Source organism: Brachycentrus maculatus, unplaced genomic scaffold (genome assembly GCF_059751285.1).
Source record: "Brachycentrus maculatus isolate JH-2025_06_01 unplaced genomic scaffold, ASM5975128v1 h1tg000202l, whole genome shotgun sequence".
Lineage (NCBI taxonomy): Eukaryota > Metazoa > Arthropoda > Insecta > Trichoptera > Brachycentridae > Brachycentrus > Brachycentrus maculatus.
The window spans coordinates 807,583-820,855 of NW_028280953.1; the positions used below are offsets into that span (position 1 = coordinate 807,583).

The 13,273-nt window shown below is 29.9% G+C and overlaps 1 protein-coding gene across 1 annotated transcript in view; it reads left to right on the forward strand.

The window, feature by feature from the left end:
- Nucleotides 1–1,109: 1,109 nt before the first annotated feature.
- Nucleotides 1,110–13,273, forward strand: part of LOC148307267 (protein obstructor-E-like) — a 50,241-nt gene continuing 38,077 nt past the window's right edge. Inside the window, exon 1 of the mRNA XM_088263633.1 lies at nt 1,110–1,404. Coding sequence (XP_088119759.1) covers nt 1,380–1,404 — 25 coding nt within the window. The 5' untranslated portion in view covers nt 1,110–1,379. The remainder of the gene's footprint in view (nt 1,405–13,273) is intronic.

Consider the following 13,273-nt stretch of genomic DNA (forward strand, 5'->3'; position numbering starts at 1 on the left):
AGGTCCGAATCCTGGATTAAAATCACACATATCGCTCACTCCTTTCAAGAACGTCATAAATCAAAAATCGTCAATTTTTAGTTGTGCATGTTTTCGAAATGCCCAGAAAATGTACTATATCCCAGCAAAAGAGGCATATTTTAAACTTAATATTTACCCGATACAGGGCAGAAAGTGTTGTTTTTGCATTTTGAAGAAAATGTATTATTTAATATTTTTTTTATATATCCTTAATATTTTTTTAATGTACAAAAAACCTTCAGGTTTTACCTAAAAAGATATGTTGCATATGAAAAAGTTTAATAAGTGGCTTGATATTTATTTTTAACACATTGTATTATATTTTTTAACTTTAAAAACGTTCTCCTGAAAAATCAAGTTTTTCTATTTATGACGTTCTTGAAAGGAGTGGGCGTTATGAGAAACGCCAGAAAATACCATTTTCATTTTATTGTTTAAGCTTATAATTTGACCAGATAATTTATTTACAACATTTTGAGTGTGTCCAAATACTTGTTGACAAAATCTGGATTATCTCCAATTACAGGAGTTATTATCATATTATTTTTTGACATCTCATCAAAGATAGAGATCTTCATATTTGATGAGATGTCAAAAAATAATATGAAAATAACTCCTGTAATTGGAGATAATCCAGATTTTGTGAACAAGTCTTTGGAGACACTCAAAATGTTGTTACTCTAAAAACTATTTGAAATTACTAATTAATCGATTTAATTCGTTATCTTCATCTTTGATGTGATGAAGATCTTCATCTTCGATGAGATGTGAAAAAATAATATGAAAATAACTCATGTAATTGGAAATAATCCAGATTTTGTGAACAAGTATTTGGAGACACTCAAAATGTCAAAAAATTATATCAAAATAACTCCTGCACTTGCATATAATCTAGATTTTGTCAACAAGTATTTGGACACACTCAAAATGTTGTTACTCTAAAAACTATTCTAGACTAATTAATCGAATTAATCCGTTGAATATAAACAAACATACGTCCATCCAAAGAGATTGTCTCTAGATCGCCCCCTTCTCTAGCACTTGACACGCAACGCTTGTAAAAAGCCCCTCTCGACCTCTCTGCCTTTAGTCTGCAAGTACCAGCGCGATCCGCCACACCTGCAGTCGTCGAGCCATCCAGTACTCCCTCCGTACGAGTAACCACGAGTAGCAACATTGCGACCACATCACGGTTTAATTGCGAATCGTCCGCCGTAGAAAGTTGTGCAAGGCGCTATTATTTCTGAATTAGCCGGCCGAAAACAAAAGTGGTCTTGCCGGTTTGTGGATTCTGTATTTGGTGGGGGTTTCAACGAGATCTCATTGCTAGAGTCGTATTCACAGTGATACAACGCATTATGGAAAAAATCGTATTTGTACTGGGTGAGTCGCATTCCTCCATTTTATTTATTTATTGATTTTATTTATTTATTTAAACGGTACAAGGGCCATTTACAATTGAATATAAAACAGTAAAGAATAGTGCGTTTTTATTGAGTTGTTTTTTTTAATTAAATACTTGAATATACCACTTTAATGAGTTTTATTTATAAATACGACAAGTTTCGAAAACTTACAGATGTTTTCATCTTCTGGTACAAATTAAATGTTTTAATTTGTACCAGAAGATGAAAACATCTGTAAGTTTTCGAAACTAGTCGTATATATAAATAAAAATCATTAAAGTGGTATATTCAAATGTTTAATTTGAAAGAAAAAAAATAATCAACATATCATTCCAGAAAGTTAAAGCCGAATAAAAAAATTATGTATTTGTATTAAATTATACACAAAAATAGTAATATATAGTTTAGTAGCTGTTGAGCTTTCTTCGAATGTTTTATGTAGCAATTTCTTTCGACTGATTTATTGTATTAGGCCATTAGTACAACATTTTGAGTGTGTCCAAATACTTGTTCACAAATCTTGATGATCTCCAATTATAGGAGTTATTTTCATAAATAATATAAGAGTTTCTGCTTTAAAAAAAGCTTCTTTTCATCTCTCTAATATATATCTCCAGTTGAGTTCTAATGATTCAAGAACAATGTTTCGAAATTGGTTCATGTATATAGAACTACCGAGAATTTGAGTAGTGTGGTTGTCAATAATGGGGAGAATTGGTGAATGTTACACGTGTGTAAAGTGACCAGCCTATGACGGTCGTCAGCCCCGTAAATGCCCAGACTTCCATATTCTTCATCATCTTTGATGAGATGTCAAAAAATAAAAGGTCTTTAAGTTGAAAACTCTTTGTTGTTGGGTGTGATGGTTGGAACATGTGAATTTTTTGTTTCATAAAATATGGAATGGAGTTCATCTATTGATTGTTCGATATTAACGTCACAAATAAACGACCAATCAATATTTGTCAAATGGATATTTATACATATCATTTCGAGAAATAAAAATACTTTGTGTTTTGATCCACTCACATTTTCATTAACCAACTAGTTTCGGCAACAACCTGTTGCCCTCTTCAGGGTTTAATTTATGACTCTTCAGGGTTTAGTTTAGTCATAAATGAAACCCTGAAGAGGGCAAGAGGTTGTTGCCGAAACTATTTGGTTAATAAAAATGTGAGTGGATCAAAACACAAAGTATTTTTATTTATCGAAATAATATATCAATATGATCCACAAAGTTAATGCTTTCAATATTATACCATCGAAATCCCCTTTTGTAAAATTAAGAGAGATTGCTTCTAGTTTGGGCAAGTTATGTGGAATGCAATATATAATATGCAAATATATAAAGGAGAAACCCGTCTCTTCGTCAGGACAATCACTACACCAGCATGTAAACAATAAAACAGGTCACTACCAAAGCACTATTCAAGACAATCATTCACTTGCATCCTTTAAGATATTTATTCATACACCAGGTTACTCATCGGACAATTATCAAAAGATGTATATTGAAATCTCCGAAATATACTATTGTGTAGCTTTTTTGTTCAGTAAGTTAAATTGAAAAGAAAAGTGTACGAATCCTGCATACAGCCAGTGAACACATATGCACTAGAGACTATGGCTCTGACAAAGAGAAATGCAGAGAAGCTCAAGTACACACAGCGATCCATGGAAAGACCCATGCTTGGTTTTAGCTTGAGGGATAAAATAAAAAATGAAGATACCAGGTAAAGAACTAAAGTAGAGGATATCATGAATCGCCTGGCAAAACTCAAATGGCAATGGGCAGGACATATTGCAAGACAGGGCCCCATAAGATTGACCCAAAGAATTTTAGGAGAATGAAAGAGATGTCGGAAGACCCCAAAAGAGATGGTCTGACGACATAGTCGTTGTGGGGGGTAAAAACTGGCTGCAAGCAGCAAACCGACCGGAGGAAATGAAAAGAAGAGGAAAGAAGAGGAAGAGGTCTATGTTCAACAGTGGAGGTCAAATGACTCACAAATAAGAAGTTTAATTTTAGCCAGTCATTAGAATAGAAATTGTACTCTTTTTATATTTTAAAAATCTGTCGTAATTATTCGAGATTGTTAGAAGGTTATATTGTTAAATGTTGAAGGCAATCATCGGAAGTTTCACCCTACTTTCTTCGCCGATTTAATAACGTATCATTACTCCATCAACCCAATACTAAATCTAATGCGGTATTAAGAGCGGAAAACGAATGATCACAATGAATGGTTTTGTTTTCACAATATTTTAAGCGTGATGAATTTGAGTGTATCAAAAACCAAAAACAATAAAATATTTTGATTGAAACCTAGTCTCAAAAAAGTGTTTAAATATAGAGATAAAATGTTCACAAAAGATCAATTTTAAGTTCTAAAATTAGAAACAAAAACTATATTGAAAATTTTTTGATCAGCACGCTCGGCTACTATACTGGAGATCCCGGGTTCGATTCCCAGGGGGGGTCAAATAAATATAAGTGATTTTTTCACTCTTATATTTATTCAATATTACCTTGGACTGGTACCGGAAGCGGAGGGCTGATCACCTTTCCTTCATGCGTTAACGATCAAGATAACACTGCGTTTATATCATGCAGTGCCCTATGCACCATTGGGGTGCAGATAAGGGTTTGAATGAAAAATATTGAGAATTTAGGAAGTATTATCTTGCTACTGCTAAGAATTTTCAGAAAATGTATCCTTGGTTTAACATGCCCTCTACTGTGCATTCGATTCAAATTCTGCGTTGTTACCAATCGATCAATTAGCGAAAGAGGCCCAAGAGGCTAGAAACAGATTATCAAAAAAATACCGTTAAATTATTCGAGAATGTGCTCTCCAGAAAACTGTAATAAGGATATATTTAATTCAATGATGATTTCGTCGGATTCCCTCATTACACAATTCTCGCCTTAGACAATTACTAAAGAAACAAATAAAACATTATTTATCTCACCAATAGATGTCTCTAGTAAAGTTTTAGTGATTCAAAAACAATGTTTCAAAAAATGGTTGATATATTGTATATAAGTATATATAGAACTTCCAAGAATTTGAGTAGTGTGGTTGTCAATAATGGGTAGAATTGGTGAATTTTTCACTCAATTAGCGAAAGAGGCCCAAGAGGCTAGAAACAGATTATCAAAAAAATACCGTTAAATTATTCGAGAATGTGCTCTCCAGAAAACTGTAATAAGGATATATTTAATTCAATGATGATTTCGTCGGATTCCCTCATTACACAATTCTCGCCTTAGACAATTACTAAAGAAACAAATAAAACATTATTTATCTCACCAATAGATGTCTCTAGTAAAGTTTTAGTGATTCAAAAACAATGTTTCAAAAAATGGTTGATATATTGTATATAAGTATATATAGAACTTCCAAGAATTTGAGTAGTGTGGTTGTCAATAATGGGTAGAATTGGTGAATTTTTCACGTGTGTAAAGTGATCACTTAAACCCTGTAAGTGCCCAGACTTCCATATTCATCTTCTTCTTTGATGAGATGAATGATGAATTCATTTCCCGAATGAAGTATTAAAATTAATAATTTCGCCAAATATTATGAAAGTGATGACGATAGTTCGTCATTCGTTCGTCATTATTTATGTTAAAGCACTAACTTTGTGGATCATTGTGATACATTATATGGAGAAATATAATTTCTTTGTTTTTTGATACACTCACTTTTATTATGATAAACCATTTTGATTCGAGAACAACCTGTTGCCCTTTTCAGGGTTTGTTTACTTATTTCTCCAAATAATATGTTATAGAACAAAACTAGTTTCAGCAGGTGAAAATACAAGTTGGTATTTCACCTGCTGAAGAGAACATCTGTAGTTCTCGAATGTGGTGTTGTTTTCATTAATAAACTCATAAGTGGTCCTGTATAAGTGTTTTATTTAATAATTATATCATTATTTTATTCGATAAAGTGAATGCCATTTTAAAATTATTTCATCAATTGATTCGGCAGTCACTTTGTGGTAAAATCTATCCATTTTTAATTCATGTTTTACTTTGTAAATACCACCATTTCTTAAAATCTACTGCGACACGTATTTCGAATTATATGTATGTATTTGAAAATGATGCGGAATGCATCGAAACACGTGTCACAGTAGATTTTAAGAAATAGTGGTATTTACTAAGTAAAACGTTATTTTTTTTGACATCTCATCAAAGATAAAAAAAATATGGAAGTCTGGACTTTTTCAAGGCTGTCGTCGTATTCTACTTCTATATATTTTTCTTCATAAAAAATAACAAAACATAATTTAAGAAAATCCAGATTTGTGAGCAAGTATTTGGACACACTCAAAATGATGTAAAAATAAGTGTTAAAAAATTAAAAATGAAATTTTCAGGCGTTTTCTACGTAGTATGTAAAATAGGTAGGTAAAGAATGTTACATTATACTTTCAACCATAGATGCCTCGGACAAAGTTTTACTTGAAAAATTCTGTTAATCAATTAAGGCTTGTATTTATAAGTTTCCGAAATTTGAGTACCTAATATAATATGGTGAATGTGATCACTCAAACCAGTCGTATTTAATAATGTGTGCATATAGAATAATAAGAAATTAAATAAATAATTCAAATTTTGTGCAATACCTTCCATTTCGCCAGTGGTCGTAAATGCATGAACTCCGTATTCCATTTTTTTTAATTTACTATACATACTTAGGAATTTTAGCTCAATAGACTTCTTCGCCTTTGTTATGGACGTGTCCTGAATCAAAACGTTGTAAAACAGCACTTTTCGTGTATTTTTTTAAAGGAAAAGTAAGAAAAGATGTCATTGTATTTTACGGTATGATCTATTTATTTAATGAAGACCAAAAATATAATTTAAATAGTAAAAAAAAGGCTGGAAAGATCCGCCTCGTAATTTTCCATATAAATTAATAAAAACCTATGAAGGATTTATTGATAATATATTTTTCTTCTGTGTGAACTAAAAAAAGGCAGAAAAAATGTGAAACATATTATTGGGGGTCAAAAAAAGTTTTTTTTTTTGTTTTTATTAAAAGCACTAAAGTTTACACCTAAAAAGATGCTATAACAATTACCTTAATAAACTTTTTAATTTTTTGCCATATTTTAAGTTCACAAAGTTTTAACTTAGTGAACTAAGCACAAATTCGTCTGAGGAAAATAAATACATTTTAAACTGCTGTTTACGAACGTTTAATAAAAAGATGGAAGTATCAAGAATTATTTAAGAAGATAATTATACAGATGGATATTGATAAATGAAATTATTATTAATGTGCGAATCCGCGAAGGTCGGCCATAAATTGATCTCAGTAAAGAGAAAGATATTTGCATCCTTAACTCCTTCTTGCGAATATGTCGAGGACACTGAAATATCACATTCGAGTAAGGTCATTCTCACGACTACTGCAGAATCGTGGGCAGGAATAGTTCTTCAAAAACCAGACCATTTAATTATTTATTTTAAACGTTTTTGGCATCTCAACATAGATCAATAAGGATATGGAACATAATTTATATTTGAAGCACTAGCTTTGTGATTTACCATATTGAAATTAAAATGTAACTTACGACATTTTGCGTGTGTCCAAATACTTGTTCACAAAATCTGGATTATCTCCAATTACAGGAGTTATTTTCATATTATTTTTTGACATCTCATCAAAGATGAAGAAGAATATGGAAGTCTGGGCATTTACGGGGCTGACGACCGTCATAGGCTGGTTTAAGTGATCACTTTACACACATGTAACATTTACCAATTCTACCCATTATTGACAACCACACTACGATAAGAATTTGATTTTACACAATAATTTGAGTAGTGTGGTTGTCAATAATGGGTAGAATTGGTGAATGTCACACGTGTGTAAAGTGATTACTTAAACCAGACTATGATGGTCATCGGCCCCGTAAATGCCCAGACTTCCATATTCTTCTTCATCTTTGATGAGATGTCAAAAAATAATATGAAAATGTAACTTTGTTTTAAAATCACTGTAAATATTTTATTTTAACTTGATTATAATGTCTACCGGTTAGCTTCGAAACCGGTAGACGTTATAATTAAGTTATAATTAAATATTTAAAGTGATTTTAAAACAAAGTTACATGTTAATCACAAAAATAAAAGATGTAAACGTTTTTCGTACTATATTTTGACAAAATGGATGTATCTGATTTTGTACAAAAGGTCACATAAATTGAATACCAATTATGTCTTAATTTCTATCGTTCAATAACAAAATTACCAAACTAATCTCAGTTTGTTTGTGAATAGAATTCTTAGAATTAATGATTTTAATTTGATTCTTTGTTATTCATTCTCAAATATTATTTTGCAATCTTAAGAAGGTTTAAATTTACTTAATAGTACTTAAATACACCTCCAAAGTTCTCAGAAAAATATTTTGCGATTGTTCAAATGTCAATGAATCGGGCGTGAAATGTTCTCACCTTGAAACAATTACGAATCATGACAGATAATACTTATGATGTATTTTTTAAATTATAAAAAAACTACTAAATATATTGTGGGTATACTGGCAAAAAACGTTAATTCCAAAATATGCAATTTTGACTTAATGATGCATATTATAAAGTTTTTAACGTTCTATAAACAGGCAAAATACATTAAGTTGTTTGAAATGTCATATTTATGTGGTTTTATAAGTAAATTCAACATTAAGTTTAATAGCGGGTAATTTATTCAGGCTTTAAATACCAGGGATTATTCAAACAAGGATTTTAGACTAAACGTTTTTTTACTCTAAAATCCATGTTTACAAACTGGCAAAATACACTAAGTTGTTTGAAATGTCATATTTATGTGGTTTTATAAGTAAATTCAACATTAAGTTTAATAGCGGGTAATTTATTCAAGCTTTAAATAACAGGGATTATTCAAACAAGTATTTTAGAGTTAACGTTTTTTTACTCTAAAATCCATGTTTACAAACTGGAAAATTACATTAAGTTGTTTGAAATATCATATTTATGTGGTTTTATAAGAAAATTAAACTTTAAGTTTAATAGCGGGTATTTTATTCAGGCTTTAAATACCAGGGATTATTCAAACAAGGATTTTAGACTAAACGTTTTTTTACTCTAAAATCCATGTTTACAAACTGGCAAAATACACTAAGTTGTTTGAAATGTCATATTTATGTGGTTTTATAAGTAAATTCAACATTTAGTTTAATAGCGGGTATTTTATTCAGGCTTTAAATAACAGGGATTATTCAAACAAGGATTTTAGAGTAAACGTTTTTTGACTCTAAAATCCTTGTTTACAAAATCTCTGTTTTTTAAAGCCTAAATAAAATACCCGTTATTAGGCGAAAAGTTGAATTTTCTTATAAAACCACATAAATATTACATTTTTAACTACATAGTGTATTTTGCCAGTTTATAAAATGCTGAAAACTTTATAATACTGCATCATTTAGTAAAAATTGCATATTCTCAATATTATTAATATTTTAAGCATTTACATTGTGGTTAGTCATTTAAACTTTTTTTTTGAAAAATGTTAGTAATATTAATATATAACCACTCGGGTAGTATTGTGTGCATGCTGTGGTAGAGATTGTCCTGACGAAGAGACGCGTATGTCTCGAAACCGGTAGACATAAAAATCGCAGTGAGTAAAAACTAATATACTAATATTACCAACATATTTAATAGATTTATATTATCCACTGACACTCCGTGATGGAATTGCATTTTTAATATATTATTAGATTAAAACCAATATTTTTAGCTTTTCCACTTTATGATGATGATGTCGGTAATCGACCAGTCTGATGATGTCGGTAACGACGAAACCCGGTCGGTGGTCAAATAAAAATAAAGTGGAAAAGCTAAAAATATTGGTTTTAATCTAATAATATATTACCAACATATTTGTAAAAAAATATAAAAGCTAATTGCATATTTTTGAGTTAACGTTTTTTGTCAGTACACCCACGATATATTTCTAAATATATTCACTATAATTACTTATATTTTTATCGTTTTGGCATTAAATTTGTGAAGTAATTCGATGATTTAATGTGAAACTAAACACTTGTATTATGTAAGACAACTTTTGAATTTATTAGTGTAAACACGACTAGTTAATTTATGTTTTCACCTGTTGGTGAGGATTTCTGTACATAGATCTCAAAACTAGTTGTGTTTTACCATAATTAACTCAAAAGTGGTATTATAAAAGTGATTTATTTTTGTGTTTAGTATAATTCATTATTCAGCACGCTCGGCTACCGTTCTAGGTAAGGTCTCGAGTTCGATTCCTTAGGGGGAGGGGTTCAAATAAATATAAGTGATTTTTTCACTCTAATATTTATTTTATATTACTCTGGACTGGCGGAGGAAAGCGGAGGGCTGATCACTTTTCCTTCGTGTGTTAATGATCAAGATAACATTTAGTTTATATGAGACAGTGCCCTATGCATCATTGTGGTGCGGATAAGGGTTTAAAGAAGAATTTTTTTATAAATTTGACATCTGATATGGGATACTTCCCGAATTATTTTACAAATTAGAAGATGCCTAAAAACATGATTTTTGATTATTTTCAATCTTAAAATATGGTCAGTTATTTTATCCACAATATGTGATACTGGTAAATTTATTCACAAATTCCAAAAATTTTAGTTGTGTGGTTGTCAATCATGGGTATAATGGTAAATATGACACGTGCGTAAAGTGATCAATTAAAAACTAGCCTATGGCAGACCCTTAGCCCTGTAAATGGCCGAATTTCCATATCCTACTTCATCTTTGTTGACATGTCAATATAAATAACTCCTAAGTGGAGACCCAGATTTGTGAATAAGGATTTGAACACATTATAAATGTTATTTAAAAAAAAGTAATATAAGACAAACATGACTAGCTTATAAGGAACAAGTTCATAAGGAACTCTTACGAGAGGTGGTATCAAATATAATAAAAATAGTTAAGGACATTGGTACCATAAACCAAGCTAGGACACAAAATGCCGAACCCCCTTGTAGTGGAACGGAAGGTCTGCTGACGACAGTCAACAGTCTGGCTTCTCCTGAGGAGTTTTACGTGGTTTCCTCCCAGCAATGAGAAAATGCTGACAATTTCCTGATTGGTCCACACTAGATTATCCCTCCTGTTCCCAACACAGATTGAAATAAAACATGTTTTTAGCTAGAAGAAACAAAAATCCACTTAATGATCTATAAAATTTTACATAATAAGCAAGTTAAACGAGTTTTATCGCAGTGTATGATGTTTTATTTTTGTTGTGGTTTATTTTGAAATTTGCACCTGGTTTAATATGTAATTCTTCTTTATATACATATATATATATATATATATATATATATATATATATATATATATATATATATATATATATATATATGTATATATATATGTATATATATATATATATATATATATATATATATATATATATATATATATATATATATATATATATATATATATATATATATATATATATATATATATATATATATATATATATATATATATTTATATATTTTTTTCTTAAACATTTTCATTTGAAGTATATTTTGTAAGACAAATTTTACTGGTTATATAGTGCATCGGTGCAGTGTGTTTTATTTCTAAGCTGTGCATTTAGAAAGTAAAAATATTTGATGCTAAATGATTCGTCATACGCAAATGAGAATATTTTCTAAAATGCATATTTGCATTCTGAAAGTGAATGAATTTAATTATCTTGTGCAATAAATACACAAACTTTGCGGTTTACATTACTCGTAATAAACAATTACATGCAAAATATAGATGGCAATTATTAAATAAATTAATTTTCTTTGTTTCCTTTAATCTTAATATGTTTTTTATTTATTATAATTTATATTTGATGCACTAACTTTGTGTTTCTTCATTTTATAATTAAAATTTAACTTTGTTTTAAAATCACTATGAATATTTTATTATAACTTGATTATAATGTCTACCGATTTAGTTTAAGTAACAATAAAATATTTACAACATTTTGAGTGTGTCCAAATAAATAATAAAAATGAAAATGGTCTTTTCTGGCGTTTCTCGTGTGATTATAAACCAGGATTCGGACCTCACATACTAATATAAGAGTTTCTGCTTAGTAAAAAAGCTTCTTTACATCTCACCCATAGATGTCTCTAGTGAAGTTCTAGTGATTCAAGAACAAGGTTTCTAAATTGGTTCATATATATAGAACTTCCAAGGATTTGAGTAAAGTGGTTGTCAATAATCGGTAGAATTGGTAAATGTTACACGTGTGTAAAGTGATCACTTAAACCAGCCTATGACGGTCGTCAACCCCGTAAATGCCCAGACTTCCATATTCTTCTTCATCTTTGATGAGATGTCAAAAAATAAATAAAATATTTATTGTGATTTTAAAACAAAGTTACATTTTAATTATAAAATGGAAAATCACAAAGTTAGTGCTTCAAATATTAATTGTACATAAATATTTATCTTTTTTTAAAAATATAAAGTAAATTGGTGTTACGCGGTATCATTTTTGTGGTCGAATCGTTTATTTACTCCATGGTTTCGCATGAATAACTGAATACCATTAACAAATTCATGATCTAAATAGTTTTGCATAATTTTTCCATCAAAGTTCAAGGTTGTGGTTTGTTGTACATTGTTTACGAATAGATTAGTCAGTTCTTTGAATTTAAAATATCGGAACTAATCATTTTTAATTATGTATTTCTTCATTTCAATGCGATAAAAAATATACTGGCCAAACTGCGAGAAGTCTAAGAATTATAATTAGAGAACATCGCCGTGGACTAACAAGTAATTATTTTTCGGAATTTGCAAATCATATCATGGAAACTAACCACTCATTTGACTCTCGTACGCTTAAATTATTACACTATGTTACAAATAAAGGTCAAGTCATGAATAATTTAGAAAATTTAGAAATACATAAAAATTCAAATTCAGATAAAACAATAATTAATAATATACTATATTATTTCGAGAAATAAAAATACTTTGTGTTCTGATCCACTCACATTTTTATTAACCAACTAGTTTCGGCAACAACCTGTTGCCCTCTTCAGGGTTTTATTTATTACTTGATTTTTCAGTAATAAATGAAACCCTGAAGAGGGCAACAGGTTGTTGCCGAAACTAGTTGGTTAGTAAAAATGTGAGTGGATCTGAACACAAAGTATTTTTATTTCCCGAAATAATATATCAATATGATCCACAAAGTTAATGCTTTCAATATTCAAAACATAAAAATTTACTGTTTCAAAATACGTCACCATTATTATCAATGTTTCCTTTTACAAAAAATGTTGTTCCTTAACCCCCCCTACCTATATTTATTAACCTATATATACACCTAAATATATTTTTATTCGTTAGTTTTAATTTGTACCAGAAAATGAAAACAATTGTCGTTTTTGAAACTAGTCGTAAATAAAAATAAAACTCGATAAAGTGGATTATTCAAGTGTTTAATTTTAATAAAATGTATTTCTTCCACGCCGATCCGGTTAATTATTCATAAGAAAAACAACGTAGCTCTGTTCTTAGCAATGTTGTAGCTTGAAGCAGTCTTCTTCTTCTTCTTCTTTTAAACGGCTTTTCACCCATCTTGAGTGTTCTAGCCAGTGTCAAGCTATTTTTTATTTACAATTTGTACATTTCGCTCACTCCTTTCAACAACGTCATAAAAACTAGATTTTTCAGGAGATCCTTTGTAAAGTTAAAGAATATAATAAAGTGTTTTAAAAATAAATACTAAGCCACGTTTTGAACTTTTTACTGTGCAACAGATC